General features: G+C 43.4%; 1 protein-coding gene across 1 annotated transcript in view; it reads left to right on the top strand.

The window, feature by feature from the left end:
• The first annotated feature begins 7,175 nt into the window (after window positions 1-7,175).
• BANK1 (B cell scaffold protein with ankyrin repeats 1) overlaps window positions 7,176-22,652 on the top strand; it is a 220,885-nt gene continuing 205,408 nt past the window's right edge. The window contains exon 1 of the mRNA XM_063135924.1: window positions 7,176-7,257. Within this exon, the coding sequence (XP_062991994.1) occupies window positions 7,236-7,257 (22 nt within the window). The 5' untranslated portion in view covers window positions 7,176-7,235. The remainder of the gene's footprint in view (window positions 7,258-22,652) is intronic.

A 22,652-nucleotide genomic window follows, 5' to 3' on the forward strand; every position in this document is an offset into this window, starting at 1 on the left:
TGTTAATATATAGTTGTGAATTGGGGTGGGGTGTCCAAATCCCTACAAGGTAGGCAGGGGCAAAAAAACTACCCAGCAGACTGCTACCACCCCTTTTACATCCACCTTGGTGATTCTCAGATCTTTCAGGATGCATTTGGGGGACAGAAATAATGGTTTAAGTTGACACCCCCCATTTCTAGCCCCAAGCCAAGCAAGACCAACATACAGCTCTGAATTTATACTGAGGCTTTACCTGGAACAAAGTATCCACAAACTTTGAAATAGACAAAGGTGGTGGGGAGATAAAAGTCATAAAGAAATCAAAGAAACCAGAGAAACTCTTTGGAACATTGGAGAAACCTTTTGAAGCCCAGCTGCAGGAAAACACAACAAAGCATTAACTATCTTGTACTTCACCTAAATAAGGGTCTCCCCATAGGACAGGAGTCAATTCAAAATCCAAAAGCTCACAGGCCTGAAAGTCAGTTAGCCCAGACAGACAAAGACTGAAGATCAAAATAAAGACTGAAATGAAGACCAAGATGAAGACCAAAACAAAGACCGAGATGAAGATAAAATGAAGACCAGAATAAAGATCAAATAGCCACACTAGACCCCCTGGCTTTATAACCCCCAGAGCCAGGGGGGTTTCTATTAATCTGATTCATGTCTTTCACAGTGGAGCGACTTTTCCTGAGTCACATGGATTCATGCACACTTTTTTTTTTAATTGTCCAGAATTTTACTTTTTCTCCCATAGGCAAAATCATAAAAATGTGCATTTGGGGAGCGGGGATTTGCGCATTTTTGAAAGTGTGAATTTGTGCAAATTCAGGCAATTGAAAAAAAATCCAATTCTGTCAATGAGGGGATGGTGGAATGAAAGGCACCTGATAATACCTACATCCTTGCACACAGTTGGTTTTAACGAGTGCACGCAGGTCTCTCCTCATGAAATGGAGCTTCCTTCCAAATAGCTAAATCTTAACAAACAAAGGATTTCTCAGCACACTCCCTTTTAAAGAGGGAGGTTTCTCCAAATTTCCATCTTCAAACTTCTATCAAGTTATACACAAGAGTGGACTATTTCTATGACACATAAAAGGCTAAAACACTACAAAGAGAAATAGGTTAGACTTAAAACCATTTTTTGAATATAAATTCTACTAAAATAGCATTAAACCTTCACCCATTCTATTGATTCTAAAACTGTACAAAACAGCTAAACAGATTTTAAAAATAAAATAAAGAAAAGGTCTATGTGACAAGAAATACATTCTTGAGTGCTTAGCTAGGACATTCGATAGACACAAGTTCTTCTTTAAAACATAAAGGAAGAACAATATTGGCTATAACTTTGCAAAACTGGCAATACCATTGATATACTGTATGTCTCTACATAGTTCACACATCTGTTACTAAGAACAATCCATAAACTGGTGCAGCAGTTTAGCATGTTGTTGTTTTTTACATAGTTCACACATCTGATATGTGCTTTGAGCAATCCATTAACTAGGGTGACCTTATGGAAAGGAGGACAAGCTGGTGTCAAGAGGGCAGGGCTCCTGTATCGTTAACAGTTGCATAGAAAAGGGAATTTCAGCAGGTGTCATTTGTATGCATGCAGCACCTGGTGAAACTCCCTCTTCATCACAACAGTTAAAGCTGCAGGAGCCCTGCCCTCTTGACACCAGCTGCTACTGCTCCTCATCCTCTTTGTTATTAGTATTGCTTGCTTGCATGCATGCTTGACAGAGAGTCAGTGAGCATGTAGGCAATGGCATTTACTGTTGCTGCTGCTTCTCACCACCTTCATTGTCTGGACCAGAGTGAGAGACAGGTGATCAAACAGGTTGTAAAGGTAAAGAGGAGGGCCAATTCCAGGGTAATGTTGTCAGTGAGCTCCTGCTAGGTTGTGGACCCTTGGCATCATGCCTACCTTTGACACTGACCCTGCTTTCTGAGAGACCAACGTTGACTAGTTAGGTACCACCAGGGGGCTTGGATAGTTGAAAGATCATCTTTGATCATCTTCATGGAATAGCTATGTTGAACTTTAAAAGGATGTACAGTCCTAATTAGTGCTGGGCTGAATCCTGACCCCTATTTTCAGTAACTTTCTCTCTCCCAGCAAAAGAGGCATTGCTTTCGCTGCCTCTTTCACCGGGGGGGGGGGGGGGGAAGGATTTGGAGAATTTTCTCCTTAAGGATGTTGACAGGGTTTCCACATACCTCTTTTAAGTGTTGCTGATTGCTGAGGGGCCTTCTTCCAATTTTTTAGTTTTTCAACAAAAAACAAACCCCAAAACAACAACAACCCCAAAACAAACCCCCTTCCCTCAGCATTTGGAGAGGTCCAACAGTTCTTAGAGACCATGTGACCTCACCCTCTCTAATATGCATTCAGGAAGAACTCCTGGGCTCCTGAAAATGCCAGGGGTATTTGAAAGAAAGAAAGAAAGAAAGAAAGAAAGAAAGAAAGAAAGAAAGAAAGAAAGAAGTCCCCTCAACAACTGGCTACATTTAAAAAGGTAAGTGGAAACCCTGTCCCTTTCCCCAAGGAGAAAATTATCCAAAACACTCACCTCTCCCAACCTCTTTTTCCTGAGTGTTCATTCCTCCCGCCCCGCCCCGCCCCCCCCGTCACACACACACCCTGCACAAAATGCTGAAAATGGGATGGTCAAAAATTTTGGCACAGCACTAGTCCTAATGTAGAGCTAAGCTATATGTTACTTTGAAGATGTAACTAGCAGGTACATGTTTCTTACTTATCCTAAGTAAACACAACCCAGAGAAAGGTAAGCATGCTAACACCCCACTGAAATCAATGGCACTTAGGGCTGCAATCCTAAGAATACCTACAAGGAAGCAAGTCCCACTGAAATCAACGGAATTTACTCCCAAGCAAATGTGTTTAGGATTGGGCTGCAATGCTACAGTTCATCAGGAAAAGCTTACATTAACTTTCCCAAAACCTGTTGCCCTCCACATGTTTTTGACTTCAACTCCCAACCACCATATTCATGGGTCTGGAATGCTGGGAGTTGTAGTCTAAAACATCTGGAGGACAACGGGTTGGGGAGGACCAACCTACATACGTAGAGTAAGCTTCTATGACAGTAGGCTTCATGCAGAAATAGCGGTGAATGTGTTTAGGGAGGGACACAGCCAGAGGGTGCCAGCAGCCATGATCTTGCTCCACCCATAGGTGCATTCAAACAAAGGACTGAACAATGCTAAGGCAGCTTTGGGGTTTTGTAGATGTAATATTTGCCGTGCCTTTTATTTAGGATGCCTGCATCTATTTATTTATCTACAATGTTTATGACGATCCCCAGGCTGAACACGGGGAGGTTCACTGGTGTTACAATTACATCTCTTGCAATTCTGGACCAAAAGCTCCAAACAACCCATAAAGTGATCCACCCTCCTATGTTACACCGTTCCTTTTTACACTTCTAAAACTTCCTCTTTCAAATTCTGGTTAATCATTATGCAACAGAGCACATCCTTTCCGTTGGCCAGATCTACACCAAGCAGGATATGACACTTTGAAAACAGTTTGAAAACTGAATACTTTGGGCCAGTCACAGACTCTCACCCTAAACTACCTCACAGGGTTGTTGTTGTGAGGATAAAATGGAGAGGAGGAGGATTATGTATGCCACCTTGGGTTCCTTAGAGGAAAAATGGCGGGATATAACTGCAAAAATAAATAAATAAAAATAAATAAATAAATATGGAGTGTGTTCTCGGCCTCAACAATTGTCACTACTGTTATAAACCATTTAAGCAGTAGTGTAGGTTCAGCCGTAGATTCTGCTTGAACTCATCAAGACAATGGAAGTTCCGGAAATTGTGCATTTCCACTGTTGCGTAAACAGCATCCATAAAGGCCCCATTTATGCAAGTGTAAAGGCATGAATGCTCCATTCATACCTTTACTCTTGTGTAAATGAGGCCTTTACAACTGCCATTTATTCAACACAGGAAATACTTTATTTTCATAGCCTCCATTGTGGCCCCAGAGCTCTCTTGGGAGATCACAAAAATCACAAATCATAAAATACAAGATAACAAAGCACAGTATAACATTTTAAACATAAAACAAATGTTAAACCTTTTAAACAGATCAATACGATTTCAGTAAGGTACTAAACCTTATCAAGACAGCTGACATAATATGCCGAAAGCCTGGACGTGGAGGACAGTCTTAACTTGGCTCTGAAAAGTTGATAGTCTTGGCACCAGACAGGCCTCAGTGGGGAGATCTTTCCATAATTGGGGCGGGAGACAACACTGAGAATGCCCTCTCTTTTGCTCCCACTTTCTGAGGCTGAATTGGAGGAGACACTCTGAGATGTTGGTCATAGTGTCTGGGAGGTTTCATTTCAAGAGAGGTGCTCCGCCTGGTATTGTGAACCTAAGCTGTGTAAGCATTTATAGTAGGGCTGTGCTCCATTTCACTTTGGTTCGTAGAAGTGATAGCGGAGTGGCCTGATTCGCCTCCGCCAAAGGCGGAGACGGATCAGGTCAGGGGAGCTGCGGATCAAGATGAAGCAGATTGAGAAAAAGCGGATCCTTCGCCTCGATCCAGAGCTCTGAAAAAAAGGTAAGTGGGATGGCTTACCTGGCGCCGCTCAGTCTGTGCGGCAATGGTGGCAGAGCCAGGTAAGGGGGCAGTGGGGAGGGGGGTTACCTGCTGCCACCGCTGCCAGAGGCAGGTAAGTGGTGGGGGGAGGGTGCCTTACCTGGCGCTGCCACAGTACGTGCGGCGACGGCGGCAGAGCCAGGTAAGGGGGAATGGGGGAGGGTGCCTTACCTGCCTCCGTCGCGGTCTGGTGGCAGCTTCAACTGAGGCCCAGGCCTCAAACCAGAAGAGCAGGCCGCGGCCTCAGTTGAAGCCGCCGGCGGACTGCAACGGAAGCTGGTAAGTGGGGGGGGGGGTTACCTGTCTCCACTGCCCAACACCGCTGCGGTCCATGCAGCGGTGGATGGTGGACCCAGGTAAGTGGGGTGGGGGAATTATTTGCCCCCTTTTTGTCCCCCCTTCCCCACTAACCCAGTGTCTACTGTGGAGGCAAGTAAGTGGGGAAGGGGGGCAAAATGGCGGGCGAATCACGATCCGACCCTTTGGATCTCGCTCCAGGATCTGATCCGGAGTGAGTTGGGGGAAGGTCGGATCAGTGCGAACCAGTTTGAGCCTGATCTGAACGTTCCGGATCAGGTCTCAAAGCGGTTCGGGGGGGGGGTGCACAGCCCTAATTTATAGGTCAAAAGCAGCACCTTGAATTTGGCTTGGATACATACAGGAAGCCAATGCAAGGTGGTATATGCTCATATCTTCTGGTCCCAGTTATTAATCCAGCTGCCAATTTTTTCAAGAGCTGCAGTTTTTGAATAGACTTCAAAGGCAGCCTCACTTAGAGTACATTGCAAAGCTTGCTGAACCCAGGTTATCCCTATCCAGATAGGGGCATAGCTGTGCCACCGGGTGAAACTGGTAGATGGCACTCCATGTCATTGAGGCCACCAGAACTTTGTTCAAAAACTGCACTTTATGGTTAGAGGACAGCCAGTTTCAAACCCACACATTTCTAAGTAGCATTAGGAAAGGGACCTGACTGAAGCACTGGAGAGTAACTGTTGACAGTATTGAAACAGATGGACCACTCTCCTGACTTGCTATAAGGATGCTTTCTATGTTCCCAGATGCTGATTTCTTAAACATATACTTTGTCTATTCCCTTTTCAGGGTAGAAAATTAATCTAAGGCATAACAATTTGGAGGTTCTAAATCATTATGATTTTGAATACCTTTTAAGGCAGGGCATTAAAATTGCATTGCTGTGATAAAGAACTTTCTCAATGAGAAGGAACATGTCCAAAGTTCCATTCAGTCTTTGGGCTCTTTTAAACACATTAAATAATGTAGCATGTTAGATTTCTGGGATTAATGAAATCCGTAAGCATTTGAAAAGTAAATCTAAATGGCTACTGCATTAAGCGCTCTTCAATTTGGCTTCCAAATCACGTGAGGTACTGGTTCCATTCTATTCGGTCCTGGTTAGGCCTCATCTTGACTATTGCGTCCAGTTCCGGGCACCACATTTCAAGAAGGATGCAGACAAGCTGGAGTGTGTTCAGAGGAGGGCAACCAGGATGATCAGGGGTCTGGAAACAAAGCCCTATGAGGAGAGACTGAAACAACTGTGCATGTTTAGCCTGGAGAAGAGAAGATTGAGGAGAGACATGATAGCACTCTTCAAATACTTGAAAGGTTGTCACACAGAGGAGGGCCAGGATCCCTTCTTGATCATCCCAGAGTGCAGGACACAGAATAATGGGCTCAAGTGACAGGAAGCCAGATTCCAGCTGGACATCAGGAAAAACTTCCTGACTGTTAGAGCAGTACGACAATGGAACCAGTTACCTAGGGAGGTTGTGGGCTCTCCCATACTAGAGGCATTCAAGAGGCAGCTGGACAACCATCTCTCAGGTATGCCTTAGGGTGGATTCCTACACTGAGCGGGGGGTTGGACTTGACGGCCTTATAGGCCCCTTCCAACTCTACTATTCTATGATTCTATGATACGATTCTATGATCTAAAGAGCTTGCAGTGATGTTGGGATTGTTTCCCCTTATCAATATGAGGCCCAGAAATCATGGTAAAGGCAAGTCTATGGGTGCTATTGAAAATGCCCCCTCCCTTGTAGCAACTAACCTGTCTCTTGGCCATAATGTTTGGAAGCAGTGGCCGCAACACTTACCCTCGTAACATTGTGAGTGTCCGTGGGCCTGTTGAGACAACACTGAGGGCTCTGTGGTTTGCTTAACCTTGCTTCCCTGTGGTTAGCTGTATAGGAGGTTGTATGTATTGTGGCACACTTTTGCGCAAAGACTTATAGTGGTTCTGCTTCCACTGCCTTCATGCCTGTATGTCCTGGGGCACTGACTTTCTCAGCCCCAGTGGAGGAAGCCCTGAAAACCACAGGACACACCGCAGCCTACAAAGCTTCTGGGACGGCAGTTTCACTTCTGCAGTGAGGTAAACTTCCCCCTTGAGCAGCCAGCCAAGAGAGAGATGGTGAGGAACTAATGATAAGCGGTGACAGGAGTAGCATCTTTTCAGCCCTGTAAGCCCAGGGATTGATAAACAGTTGCATATCCTTGGAAGAAGCCCACCCTAATCCCTCCTTTGGTGGAACTCCTGTTGCTCTTCTTCTGCTTCAACTGGCTCTACAAAGGGATGATGATGGCAGGAAATTCAGGTGGGTGATGCTAGTATCACAGAATGATTGAAGGACCTGTCTATTGGCCAATGGAGGAGGGGGAACTTGCCTACCAGGAAGTGAATGGCATTGAAATCAGCAGGACTTCAATGCTTTACGTCCAAGTAAACCTGTTTAAAATCAGACATGGTATCTGAATCTGCCCACCCACTCCATGAATACCTGTTGGGCTGGGTACTCTTTTTATTCTGTTATTGTTGTGTTTTTCATTGGGTTTTGGTTTTATTCTTGCTTTATTCAAATTTGTATATTTTAGTTCCTATTATTGTAAAGCTGCATTGAATGCCATTTTCTTGATAGAAAGGCAGGGTGCATATAATCACAATCATAATAAAAACAGCTCACATATTGGGAAAGAGTAAGGTAAAAGAATGGTGAAAGACTTTCCCGTTAAGGTAAAAGAATGCAGAAGATAAGGAAGGGTATTAGTACAGCTTTTCACAATCTGGTGCCCTTCAGGTGATTGGAAACACAACTCCCAGTATTCCTGATCATTGGTCATTCTGGCTGGGCTGATGGGAGTTGAAGTCCAAAACATCTTGAGGGTACCTGGCTGAAGAATGTTAGAACATGAGTCATCTATGCAGGTACTCGGGCGTAATTGGGCTGCCTGAGAGTTCCCACCTGCCCTGTCTTCTTCTGGCCAATCACACTCGAAGTGTTGAGGTAGGAAGGGAGGATGAGGCAGTTATATTTACTTTAAATATGTAGAATTTAGGGTAAGTGACAATATTCCCTTGATTTATAATTTATTTTGCGTTAACTTTGCCGGCATTCCTCTATATCACACCAACCACAAATATATTGTCTGCAAATGGACTCTTGAAATTCTCCACCCTATTTCTGAGCATCAATTTCACCAAATTTCTTCGGAAGAGAAATCCTTCTATCTTTTCTTTCTTTTTGCTAAGGACCTCTCTCTCTCTCTCTCTCTCTCTCTCTCTCTCTCTCTCTCTCTCTCTCTCTCTCTCTCTTTATTTATTTCTGCTGCAGCAGCAGCAACTGTATTCACAGCCTGGCCACCATTTTGCATCCTCCATAATGCCCTGGACCTACTGTTAGGGTGACCATATGAAAAGGAGGACAGGGCTCCTATATCTTTAACAGTTGCATAGAAAAGGGAATTTCAGCAGGTGTCATTTGTATATATGGGGAACCTGGTGAAATTTCCTCTTCATCACAACAGTAAAGGTGCAGGAGCTATACTAGAGTGACCAGATTTAAAAGAGGGCAGGGCACCTGCAGCTTTAACTAGTGTGATGAAGAGGAAATTTCACCAGATTCTCCATATATACAAATGACACCTGCTGAAATTTCCTTTTCAATACAACTGTTAAAGATAAAGGAGCCCTGCCCTTTTTTTCATATGGTCACCCTACCTACTGTCATTCTGACATTGTGGAAAAAAAATGGTGGACAACCCTTCCCTGCCCACCCTCATATTGTGGAGATTATTTGGAGAACATCCTGCAAATTCTGAGATTTTTTTTTCTCTTTCCCAGAAAAGGCTTGTTTCAAGGGAATGAGAAAAGAAAAATCTCTGAAAATTATCTCAAGGAAAAACATTTTCTGAGAATTTTCAGCTTTGCTCTAGATATTATTCTAGGTTGAAAAGCTAATAGCTATACACTTTTACACCCATATGATGGTAATTATTTCCCAGCATTTGAAGAAGTATGTCTATTAAGGCAATTTCTCCTCCCTTCTTCTTATAAGAACTTTGCCAACTGTTTCCTTTTCTGAGCAAGAATGATATTATACAATGTATATTATAAATGGAATGTGACTGCTACCTTTCTGTAGCACTTTCCACTCCGTGGCTGATCTATTGTGCTCAAGAACTCTCTATAAGTGCTAAGAGGGAAGCCTCACCTGTGGAATTCTAACAAGTAGTGCCATGTTTTGATGTGGAAGTCTTGTTTTGCAGACAAAGAAAGGCAGGTGTTTCAGGTGGGCTGTATAAGATGCCATCAGTTTGAAACTAGAGACTCCGGTAGCCGGATTGCAGTACCTTACTCTCTGCACTATTGTGGAGCCTGCCATTTCAGATGGCCAGAGAGCAATATCGTTAAAAACGGCAGCAGACCGAAACATTAAAATCCTGTTGGCATACAAACTTTTGCAGCTTTTGAGAGAAATCCCAATAAATGTCTATGGGTAGAGCATTCCAGAGCCCCAGTGCCACCACTTCGAAGGCCCTGTTTCTCATGCAGGGCCTCCCATGCAGATCTAAAGCCTGGGCAGGTTGATATGGGAGTACATGATCACTGAGGCAATCACGTACAACACTGTGCAATGTTTAAAAGGCTCAAAGGAACTGCTTGCTTTTGCTTGTGTGGGAGGGTGGTCAGGTGAGGTTAGGAATGGGCAAACGAGCAATGTTCAAGACTGCTAGATCCTCCAAATATTGTCTCATACTCCTTTCATGCCCAGTTGCTGTTTGCATTAGCAACCAGTGCTCGCTCAACGAGAACGGGGAAATTGTGCAAATCAAGCAACCAAACATGAAATTCATGCAAATGTCCCCAAATTTGCACAATTGTTCTCCATGGACTAAAGCAGGCCCAATTCGGTCTACAGAGGAAATTTGCACAAAATCAAACCTGAAAATTTGCACAAATTGAAAACAAATACATGTTTGTTAAATCGCGAACATTTTTGGTGAAAATGTGCACACGTTCAGAGCTTCAAACAATGCACATTTTTTTATGTTTTGTAAGCAAAAACAACATTCTCATAATTCCTAGGTGAAGTGAAAACTGTCTGGACCTGTTATGGTAAAAAAAACATGTGTGCCTGCACATTCACATGCACATACAGCTCACATACAACATACACACCCACCACCACCACCACCCATTCACTTAAATCCAACTCCTGTCCAAAAGCATTTAGAGGCTGCTTCGATCAGATAAAACCAACACACCTGCCAGTATCCTCTGTTATCAAATCATCTGGCCAACCAGGAATCCTGGCTCCTAGCCTACCTCCCACCTCTAAACCATTCTCTTGCTGAAAGAACTTGATGTCCCACACTCTGTTACCTGGAACCCTTTTCAGAAAAAAAACCCCAGGAAGAAATGGAAGTGCAGAGAACTCATAAGACAGGCTATGCTGGATCAGACAAATTCTGTTTATTCAGTGGCCAACCAGCTACTCATGGGAAACCCACAAGCAGAACATGAGTGCAACAGCGCTCTCCCTTCCATGTTCCTCAGCAATTGTGCACATAGACATAATGCCTGTGATACTGAAGGTAGCATATACTGTAGCCATCCTGATGAATAGGTATGGATAGCTACTCTCCTCCAGGATAGCCCTCTCCCCCAGAATGTTTTCTAACCCCTTTTTAAAACTCACATCTGCATAAGACTGTGCCAGATTGTCAATGATATTCCACTTCTTTTTGCATTTTTTGCTCTGACTTTGGAAATTTTTGCCAAAGTGCTAAATCAAATATTCTTATCCAAAAGGCCATCCCTGTCTATGTGATCCTATAACACTCAGTGTTTCCAAGGTGGCCTTGTGGAAACACCCTAACATGTGACTTGCCTCATCCCTAAAATCACAAGAGTAATTTTTAGAAGAAGATAATGTGCAGTCTGACTAAATGATTACAAGAGCCCCACGACAAGGGCGCCATCACCTCATCCTGAGATGACTTTCAGTCTCAACAATGTCCATGAGAGGAGCCCTTTAAATGTCACCCTAGCCACATCAGACTTGTTTTTCCATAAGCAGTTCCCATATGTAATCATGCACACTTTTCACATGGAAATTACACCCCCCATCTTGGTGGCATGACAGTTCTGTGATACATTTATTGGCCCCTGCTAGGGGATCACTCTGTTCAGTTTGCATGATTATGAGAACTTACCTCATACGCACTTCCTGGGCCAACACACAAACCAAAACACAGATATACTTTGATATATGTACTGAATTGTGCCTTATTGATGAGCAGACATGGATATTAATAATAGTTGTTTTTCAAAATATTCCTGTGCTGCCTGTGTCTTGTTGTGGCTTACTTCAGAGTGGAAATGCATAATAACAATAGGGATTGAGGGTGGGGAGAGCCTGCCCACTTTGCCTTTGGCCCAACCCACCACTGGAGGGTTGCACCAGAGGAAGGCCAGGCCCACTGTAGGTTGCCACCTGAAGTGGAAACCCACTGCACCCCTTCCCCTCCCCCCTCACCTTCCTCAGTCCCATGATCCCCTCCCCCCATTGTCTCCTCTTCCCCCATCTGCAATCCCCTCCCGCTTGCACGGCCTCCTCCCCTCTCCCTCCCCGCTCCTGCACGCAATGTGCTTTCTTTCCCTAGCATGGACACGCGCATCTGTATCGCCAGCACACTGCCTGTAAGGTCTGTCTGCCATCAGGAGTCGTGTGCCCCCTGCGTGTCTATCCAGCGTGGCTCCTGAAGGCAGAAAGGCCTTACAGAGGCAATGTGCTAGTGGCACTAGTGTGTGTGTCCCCACTAGGGAAAGTAAGCTGGCTGACCTGGATGGCAGGGTCAGGAGGGGTGGTGGGAGCTGCGAGGCATAGCGAACGATCAGCTGCTGCATTGCTGGAAAGAAGTGGCAGACCCTTTGGAGGGAGAGAGTGCCGCCCTTTCCTTCATCCGCCACCTGCTGCGCCTGCTTCCTAATGCTGGTTGGTAGGGCTGTCCCTGTCCCAAGAGCTTCTCTGAAATGGAATTCAGCTAAAGAAGGTTTGTCACTTCTGGTCTACAATGTGCAAATTGCCCTATAGCAGTTCTTTTAAACTAGAGAATACAAGCCTTGGATTTGAGTTGGAGTTATTTACTGATCACATTTGATACATTTAACTTTTAACCTCCCCTATAAACTTTAGAAAAACACAAAAACAGGACAGACTGGCAATTTAGTAGTTGGCTTTGGACCAGGTCAGCTTCCTGAGAATCTGGCTCTTTTTCTCCTTTGTGAATTTTTTTATCTGGAGCGAAAACATCAAAATTAACCTTTCAAAATAGAGTTCTAACAGAAGGCTTTTAAAAGAGAATTCTTTCATTAAGAGGGCTGCCTCTAGGGACAAAAGGCTAAAATGTTTCCTTAAACTAAATGAATGCAGCTGGCATCAATGAATAACTGTGGAACCTAAAGTGAGTGTTATTGTATATTTATGGTGCAGAAGGACTGGTTTTATTCATCAGGCTTAGAGATGGGGAAGGGACCGAGAGATGAGGCCAAGGTGAGAGCTGCAAGGAAGGCTGACACAACTAGAGCTGTGGTTGCCAACAAATGTGTGTAGGTGAATTGAGGAGAACCCTGTGATCAGGCATGAGCAGGGTGGGCAGGGCTAGGGGTTGGCCCATGCCAACCCCTAGGATGGCTGACAGCAAAGCGGGTTGTCTAGAGAGCTACACTGGCAAGAGAAAGTGCCCACGGCAGATCTTCACAAAGCTAATCCAACTCAAATGCCTGTCTCTGAGGGGGTCTTTTCTCAGAGCCAGGCATTATGGAGACTGGGGGGAAGTGTGGTGGGAAATGGCCTGTCCTGTGGGTGATCGCCTGGAACACTTCTCCTCTGGAACATCTCCCCATCCTCTATTTAAGCCAGAGCGATGAGCAGGTGTGTGGCTGCTCATGAGGAGAGGTGTTCCACGGCACGTAATGCCTGGCTCTGAGGAAGGACCCCCTCAGAGTCTGACTGGGTCCAACCAGCTCCGTGAAGAGCCACTTCAGCCACCTTCTCTTGCCGAAATGACTCTCCAGGGAGGCCCGCCCCTGCCCTCTGGCTCAGGCTAGGGAGAAAGCCGGAGGGTGGGCAGCAGCAAGTCGGAAGGGATCATGGTGGCAATGATTGGGGGCAGCACTGTGGCATTGGCCAGTGGGCGGGTGAACAAGTGGAGAAGAGAAAGAGGAGGGGGCTTTCAGCAGCACCATGCAAAACCACCACCACCCACTCTGAAGTCTGGCACTGGCCATGCCCATGTTGCCCTTCTGGAATAGTGATCTGTTTGGCCTTGTATGCAATGTATATTTATTTCTGTGGTGGGCCCTCTTTTGTATCTGGCCACTAGGGCAGGGCTCTTGCAACTTTAACTGCTGTGATGAAGAGGGAATTTCACCAGGTGCTGCATGCATACAAATGTCATCTGCTGAAATCCCCTTTTCTATACAACTTTTAAAGACACAGGAGCCCTGTCCTCCTTTTCATATGGTCACCCTAGCTAAACCTTTTCCTTCCACCTTTTTTTTTTTTTTTTTTTTTTGTTCTCCTGTAGTTTTACTGTCCCCACCCACCCTTTGCAGGGGTATTTAAAAAAAGAAATAAGTTTCCATTTCAGAGGTTACCATGCATCCACTCCGGATTGGGACTATCTGCACTTACATGAAAGTAAAGAAAAATAGCAGCCTCAGTCAGTGGAAGCTGGTGGCTCTGATTTTGAAGGTGCTACGAATCCATTCTGGGAGGTCAAGGCAGAGCTCCAAAGGAGCTAGCCAAGGTGTTGAACCCCACCCCCCAAATGGGTTCAGAAACTTGGATAGCTCTTTTAGAATTTTGGCTGGTTTGGAATGAAGCCCAGAATGGATTCACCGCTCCATTGAAATCGGAGCCACCAACCATCACTGGCCTCAGCTACACTGATGTGATTAGTAGGTCATACAGTTTGACCCTTAGTTTGGCCCATGGGACACAACCGGACTCATGTCTGCGTAAACATGCATTCAGGCTGCATTGTTAAATCATTGTGATTTTAGGGCCACTTACTTCCATGTAGATGTGCTTAGGATCACGCCGTAAATCTAAAGCATACATAATGAGTCATCTTTTATGACATCCATCTTCACTTTACAAAAGAGGCACTGACAGAAGATTTCACTAATGGTTATGCCACGTTTGAGTTACTGCGTCTCTCCACATTCATGAAGATAAATGCTGTAACTGGAATAGACGTGAGACTTACCTTGTTCTGTTTTGTTTTTCGGTGTAGAAACATAGCTAAAAAAGTTAGCATGTCAGAAGTTAAAATTTGAATAAAAAATAAATAAATCTATATCTTGGAACACTAGACCAGCACATGTCTCGACCATTAAAATAAACAGGGTAGTAGGGTAAAAATGCCAATTGGCTGAGAAATTATGGGTTGCATCCAGGTTTAGGATATGCAGCTTGGCTGGTGGAAACAAACTGCCCTTCCCCCTTTAGCCTCTGCAAAAATGCTATGCAGAGGGTCGAGAGACCCTGCAAAATGCAGTGTAGGTTGGTGGCTCTGATGTTAAAGGGGCAGTGAATTTGTTACAGGTTTCAGGCAGAATTCTAAAGAACTCTTTAGAGTTCTGACTGGTTGTGACTGAAACCCGCAGCGGATTCACTGCCCCACTGACATTGGAGCCCCCAACCCCAGTGGCTGAATGACTCAGTGCATGGTTTTAAATTAGCCACATTACAGACATCTTTTGCATATGGGCTGAGAGCATTTAACATAGTCGCTCATCTGAGGATGGAAGGAAACACCCCAACCCTTTGGCTCTCCGATCACATGCTTAACAGATGCACTTGCCTTGAAATATTATCTCAGTGCTTATTAATAGCCGCAGTTTACTGCTTTGATTTTCTGTATATTACTAGCCCGAATGTAATGAATGGGAATTTTCATTATACGGCTGCATTCCAAATAATGACTGCTCATTACTGTATTTATATATATTAAAAACCCATTAGATATCAGACAGCATTCTATAAAATTGATCCCTTCATCAAAAAATCATTAAAATTAAAAGACTAGTATCTCAAGGCACCATTAAAATACTATGCGCCATTTTCTTTAAAGATTCTCGTTTTGAAAGGATATGCCATTATTGATTAGCCCAAGCAGTGATGCCTAGGATTCATGTACATAAGTAGGTCCTGTCGCATATGGTTGTTCAAAACACAGTACGAACGGTGACTGATGTAATCAGGGCAATCTTATTAAAATCAATAGCAAGGAAGATACCGGATATAAATGTTTCATCTGTTATTTGAATGAACTGAAGGACTATGGAAACCCACCTATGTAAACCTGTGAGGTGGAATAAGCTGAGATGCGTACTCTTTAATTTACTCTTGGGTAGACTGCACCATCTCCTGATTCTCCATAACTCTCAAGCAGGAGACAATCAGCAACTGCTGGGATTAAGCAGACAGTAGGGGCGTAGTATTGGCAAGCTTATTGGTCTCTGCCAGGCAAGGGGTCCCAGGTACCTTTCTCCTTAAAAGCTTGAAACACGGGCAAACAGTTAGGCACATGGTTGAGAACATGCCACCGCTTCGGCAAATGATCGGTTTGATTCGATTTTCAAATGAAAAGAAAAGGTTTACTTATTTACTTTGCTGTTTTAAATCTGTATTTTAAATCTCTGCATTGCTGCTCGGTTTTATTGTACTTTTTTATATTGTGGTTTACGTTTTATATATTAAATTGCACTTTATGGGTTTCATTTTTGGTGAACCGCCCAGAGAACTTTGGCTATTGGGTGGTATAGAAATGCAATTAATGAAATAAATAGAATAAATTTTAAGTTCAATATAAGACAGTGGAAGGAATAGTGGGAGCAAGCAGGAAGCAAACAAATAGTTCTAAATCACCCCTACCCTTACATCAGGAGCATCTAACATCTTTCAACCCAAGGCTTGAGCTCCATTTTGGAGAAATTCCCAGAGGCCGCATTCTAGTGGTGGGTGGGTCTTAAACCAAAAGGGGCAGAGACAAAAATAACAACATATTTTAACTTAAAGCCCTTACTGCTAGTAATTAAGCCCTGTGAGGAGAATTGCAAGCTTTTAGAATGTGGAGGGGAACTGCCCAAAAGCCGAGAAACCACCAAATAATTGGTGATCAAGGGAAGGGAGTGTAGCCATTTGAGGAACACAAGAGGGTTGGATTGGGAGGGCCAAACTGTCCCCTGGGTTCTGCTTTAGCTAGACAGATGTAATCTCAGCTTTGCACTGGAATAAAGCCAGAATCCCTACAGAGGCCTTAGCTAGACCTACCATTTAATCCAGGACGGAGGAGGGAAGATATCGCGTTGTGTTTTACGTGAGATCCCTCCTCCGTTTACATGTGAAGCGCGACAACCTCAGGAAGAGAGGCACCACACCCGCCATCTTTTTTAAAGGGGACAGAGCACACGAACGCTCGTGTGCTGAAGGTAAGGTTTTTTTAAAAAAATTAAGTACTTTCCCCACTCCCCCCCACCCTAATCCCGATGGGCGCAGCGCTCCTGGCTCTTTGCGAGGAATCGCACGGAGCCGGGTCAAACAGTGGAAACGGGCCACACGTTCCGCGGTCTTGGACTCAGCCTGGGACCGCAGAAAAAGTGGGCCCAAAGGGAAGGGCTCTATCCCGGGGCAAGGGAGGGATCATCCCTCCCTGATCCCGGGATCCCCTGTGTGTCATGTGTGTTAGAAATATTACGTTAAGCATAGTCTAATTCTAGACATTCTAACAGTATAAGGTGGGAGGGTTTATTTATTTTATTTATTTATTACATTTTTATACCTCCCAATAGCTGAAGCTCTCTGGGTGGTTCACAAAAATTAAAACCATAATAAAACAACCAACAGGTTAAAAGCACAAATACAAAATACAGTATGAAAAGCACAACCAGGATAAAACCATGCAGCAAAATTGATATAAGGTTAAAATACAGAGTTAGAACAGTAAAATTTAAATTTAAGTTAAAATTAAGTGTTAAAATACTGAGAGAATAAAAAGGTCTTCAGCTGGTGATGAAAAGAGTACAGTGTAGGCGCCAGATGGACCTCTCTGGGGAGCTCATTCCACAGCCAGGGTGCCACAGCAGAGAAAGCCCTCCTTTTTTCTGCTCTGTTCCATTGCAGTGGAAAAGGCAGTTGACTGCTCTTCTGGTTGTTGTTGTGTGTTGTCTGTATTAAGGAAAGGACAGACTGTGAGTTGTAGTCTCTCGTTATTTGATGTTAATACTTTCTTTGAGCTCAACGTAAAGAAACACTTTAATATATATCCTCTGGTCAAGTATATTCCTTTGCTGCTATCTTTCTATATGTCACATATAACTCCCAACAGTTATATATAACTCCTGACAGAGTTATATATAGAAAGAGTTTTTTAATAATGTGGATGCACATGGACAATCCCGGGGTCCGCTAAGGCCCCAGATATCCATTGTGAGATGGAGATAAAATGAAAGCTCCTAGGATTGGATCCAAGATCTGCCTTCCATGGATTGAATGGCACATGTCTCAGAAGGTGCCTCCAGACAATTTTGGGGGCACCACTCAGCATTCTGTGTAGCATTTTTAGGGGGCTGGAAGGGTTACCATGGGGAGAATGTGCTGGGGAAGTCTGCTTCCACATGCCTAAATCTGGATCCAAGCCCTAATTTTTATGCTGTTCACACTATTCAATGCATGGAATTAGCTTTCACAGATGTGAATTACAGAGTGCATCGAAGAAGGATTTGAATATTCCTTATTTCCACCCACTACTCTTGTCAACTGGATTACATTATTTCCCTTTCTTCAAAGATTTAGGATGTGCTGAATTAGAATCTTTTGAAAGACTCTATTTGGAGATTAACAGGGGGTGAGCTATACCTCAGTAGTGGAATACATACATGTTCTACATGCAGAAGGTGCCACGTTTGATTTCTGGCATCCAGGGCTGGCCCAAGACAGTTTGCTTCCTGAGGCAAAGGGCAAGATGGCACCACCTCCCATTCCAGCACGGAATCACTGTCTTCTACTACACCTGAGGGCAGCAAGCTAGCTTAGGAGGTGCAGGGGGTAAGTCACATGTCACACACATTTTCCCTCCAATATCTCCCCACCTGCCAGCATCTGTTGCCTAGAGCAGCTGCCTCATTCTGCCTAATGGTAGGGCTGGTCCTGCTGGCATCTCCAGTAAAGAGATACCAGGCAGTAGGAAAGGCCTCTCACAGAGACCTTGAAGAGCCATGGCCTTTACTATTTGCTAGTCTGGGGCTACAGAGAGCACAGTAAATGCAGCTTCACTGGACATTATGAAACACTCATATGTTTGCTTTACAAGCTTTGCTAGAATTAGCCTGCATGTAGTGGGGGGAAACAAACTGAGATAAGACAAGATTTAACATCTAAAAATGGGTGGACAACATTTGGGGGCTAGGGGTTGCATTGCCTCCCTCGGACCCAATCAGGAGCCCCCTCTCCCCCCGCTACTGCCACTGAATCTGCTACCAAAATGTGGTGGCAGTGGTGGCAAAAGAAAGTGGGGAGCGTGTGAAGCAAAGTTGCACTCCTGTGAGACTTCCAGGCATGAGATTCTGCTTCCAAACTGAGATGCGTACTCCCCTCTTGCTTTGTTTCCAAGCAAAATCACTGCTTTTTAAAGATATTGCCACTGCAGTAGCAGCTAATTGGCCAGCAGTGGGGGGGCGGGGGCAGAGAAGGCCACATAAAGGGTTGGGGAGGGGCGTGACCTACAGGCTGTATGTTGCCGATCCCTGAGGTCTAGCCATAAATTCAGATATTCCTACTGAGATTCATAATCTTTGGTGACATGCCTCCAATAAATGGCAAATAACCCCCCCCCCTCTCTCTCTATATATATATATATGGGCATCTTCATTCTGAAGGATACAGAGTTTGCAATGCACAAAGAGTAACCCCATCGATTTCAATAGGATTTTACTTAACCAAACTCCCACAGTAGTTACTCAGGAGCAGTTCTTGGTCTATTGAGTTCTTAACATTTTGTTGTCATGGTGGGATTAGGTTTTGATATCCAAATTCAACCCTTGAGTCATTCACAATTTCAGCCCTAAAGCCTCAAAAAAATGTCATTCTTAGAGAATGTAATAATTATGTAATAGAAAGCAATCTACCTGTTGCAAATTAAGATTAAACTAGTTATCTCAAGTGAAAATAAAGTAAAGGTAACAGGGCACCCAATAATATTTGTAAGAGTCAGAGCTTCTATTGGTCTTCTATTCCTGATTTTGTTTTTTGTTTTTAAAAAATGCCATAGCTTCAACGCTTCATGATACAAACAACATCAGGGCAGTTGTTCAGCTGGTGGAAATAATCATTATAGCATCTGAAAAGCAAATGGAGTTTTGCTCACTTACACAAAGGTTTTGGCTTATTATCTTTAATGAAAAAAAAACCCAGTTAAAGATTTCATACTTGCTTTCTGTGTATATAGTACTGTAATCTTATCGTTGAAGGCGTTCAATCAGTTTTCTTCACCGATCAAGATTAACCCACTTTCGAAGGACCAAATCTAATATTTCTTTGAATGCTTCAGCTGGTGCCTGACATGACTGAAGTGAGAACAAAATATTTTCTGCAGAAACATTCAGGGCAGCTGTTATATATGTTAGTTTGGAAATAATATCCTTTTCTGCTAAGCATACATTTAGTAGAGTTTGGATATATTTATCTCTTTGCTTCATTTATTGGTGATCTTTGTCACTCGCCTAGATTTTTAGAATACTTAAATCACCCAGCCTTTTCCATCTACTCCACCCGTGTGACAACAAAATCCTCAGTAATAAAGGTAGAAGCACATTGCATAATGCACTAGAACAGTGCACTTCTGTATTAGAACAACCCACGCTCTGCATTTATACTTTAAACAAGATGTGGATGAAAACCCTGCCGAAGCACCTACAAATGTTGAATGTCATCGATAGATTACAGTGGTCTAAGAGCCCATTTCGATCAAGATGAGAAAATATCAAAATCAAGCCAGGGTGAAGATGCAAAAGGCAAAATACAGAGTATTTCTTCTCCAAAAGATTCAGGCCAATCGAAAGTTCATAATCGGCATTTCACAGTACCTTTCTTGAATCAAATGCCAGAAAACATAAGCCAGGAGATGCAACCAAAACGGCACCATGCTTCCTATTAGTAATCTACAAAATCCATGGAAACCAGTCAGCTGATGAGCAATGTCTGGACCAGCTCAATGAACTAGCATCTAGCTGATTTATTATGAGAGGTTGTGCAAAGTTCAGAAGAAGTAAACCAGCTAGTACCTTGCAGCCCAGAATTTGCTGTCTAGCATTTACCAATTTGACTTTCCTTTCTATCTGCCATTTGTATATCTCAGTGGTTGCCTCACTCTACTTCCATCCAAATAGCTTAGTGTATTGAGATCTTAGGATGGTTTCATTTTATACTGCCATAAATGAAGGTATCATCGCTACATTCTAGTATATGATTGTACGTATTACCCACAAACACTTAGGTAACCACAACAAATAGAGTACTTGCCCAAGGCGTAGCTGAATACTCAGTAGTGTTGGGTTTTTCACTGAATACCCTCCACTGCTGTGCCTGTTCTTGTATGAAATTTGTGCCATTGTCATTTCTGAGACTGCCATGTGTGTGTGTGTATGCACACACAGTCGTACTTGCACTACAACTGGCCCTAGCATTAGTCATAGTGAGGTCGCAACGTCAGGCATCAGATTTTGATTGTCATGAAAAAGTAACAATTTTTTAGTTATTTAATTTATTATGATTGTATTTTTACTTCCAGGAATAGAGGTGCTAGTGATATTTTCTGCCTCAGGTGCCAATTTTTTTATTATTATTTCTATACCACCCCATAGCCAAAGCTCTCTGGGTGGTTTACAGCAATTCATAAAAATACAAAATACAACAGAATAAAATCAGTCTATAAAATCAGTGAACAGCTAAAAAACAATTTAAATGAACAATGTTTTTCCTAACAGACCTGTTCTAAAACAGCAGATATAGATGCCTCGTTATATATCATTAAATTTATTATTTCAGGCAGGTCGGGGTCCAATTTGCTGTTCTGCCTCAGGAAGCAAAATCTCTTGGGCTAGCCCCTAGCATGCATTGCTGTCAAAAACAACTTTTTTAAATAAACAAGGCAGCACCTGTAGCAGGGCAAAGATAAGGGAAAGCAAGGAGTAACCCTGCCGGACATGTGCCTCAAAACTTTAAAGTCTTATTTGGATTACAGCCAGATCTACACTAGGGCAGGATCTACACCATTGCTTTAAAACGGTTTGCAACAGTAGTAATGACAACTGTTGGGGCCCAAGACACACTCCATGTACAGATTTCAAAATATTTTCAAAATGTCATATCCTGCTTGGTGTAGATCTGACCCTTTGATCAAAATGATGTGATGTCATCATGGTAACGCTTTGTGCCTCTTGTGCATTTCTACCTCACAGCACACACTGTGACATCAGATAGATAACTAAAAGGAACCAATGTGCAACCCGAGCAATTTCCATATTTGCCACCTGTGTGAGGAGCTGAAATGTGGTTAGGAATTTAGGAAGCTGCTGAGGCTGAAGTCATAACACAGGTCCATGTAGTTTAGGACCTACAGATGTGTTATGTTAATAGTGTGGCTTGAAGCTCCATCAGGGGTTTTTTAATTGTTAATTTTAGGTGGGGAAAGAGGTCAATTTCCATCAGGACTGCAGCATGCTGACTATTCCATTTGAAACACCAACTGACCTTTCCTTCCAGTGCCTAAATCACAGAAAGCAGACCCCCACAAGACTGGCCTTTGGGTTGTGTTCAGACGAAGACTGCAGGTGGTGGTTTAAAATTTAATTTAATTCATTCTGGGAAGTGAACCTAGAAGAGTTTGTAGTTTTAATTATAATCCTTGTACAGATCTAATAGAAAACTTTCTGCATGCGTGGAAAATCAAATTGTGTCGGGGAGATGTCTGCCATTTAATGCTAGTTGATCTCGCGAAAGTAAATTAACTGATGGAAGAAAACGATTCCATCAGTTCAACACCTATTAAGGTGTTCTTTTTAATAAAAAGAAGAGCAGGAGGAGGAAATACATATTGAATTCAGTTCCTATATTATCTGCATTGAAGATAATGTTTCCTATCTGTTAAATGGCCATTTTATACAACTTCCCCCTAATGCTGAATGAATATTAGAATGATTCAATTTAACAGTAAGGCTTGGTGGAAAGATATCGAAGGAAGAGATATCAGAAAGCAGATAAAGATAGGAGGGGAAGGCTGGAAGCAGAAAGACATCTATCAAGCCTTTGGAGAATTTTTATACACAAAACTTAAATGGCCTTTGAGCTTCTCTTTTATGATTTATATTAACATTTGATTGTTGTCAGCGGGAAAGAGAAAACAGAGGTGAGGCATTGATCATGTAAATGTGGCTGCTGCCTGTCTAGTGGCTGCTGTAGGCTGGCATTCTCTCAAACAAGGTGGCAGCATTCTAGGGCAACTGCTCTAGAAACACAGCCTGCTGTTCCTACTACAAGAGGTTAGACTGCTGTTAGGACTCTGTGATAGCATGTTGTCAGGGCTCCGGGGGGGTCAGGCCCCAGCAACTGGGTTCCAAGACACAGGGGTGGGGGGCTGGTGTCCA

Source organism: Elgaria multicarinata, chromosome 10 (genome assembly GCF_023053635.1).
Source record: "Elgaria multicarinata webbii isolate HBS135686 ecotype San Diego chromosome 10, rElgMul1.1.pri, whole genome shotgun sequence".
NCBI classification, from domain to species: Eukaryota; Metazoa; Chordata; class Lepidosauria; order Squamata; family Anguidae; genus Elgaria; species Elgaria multicarinata.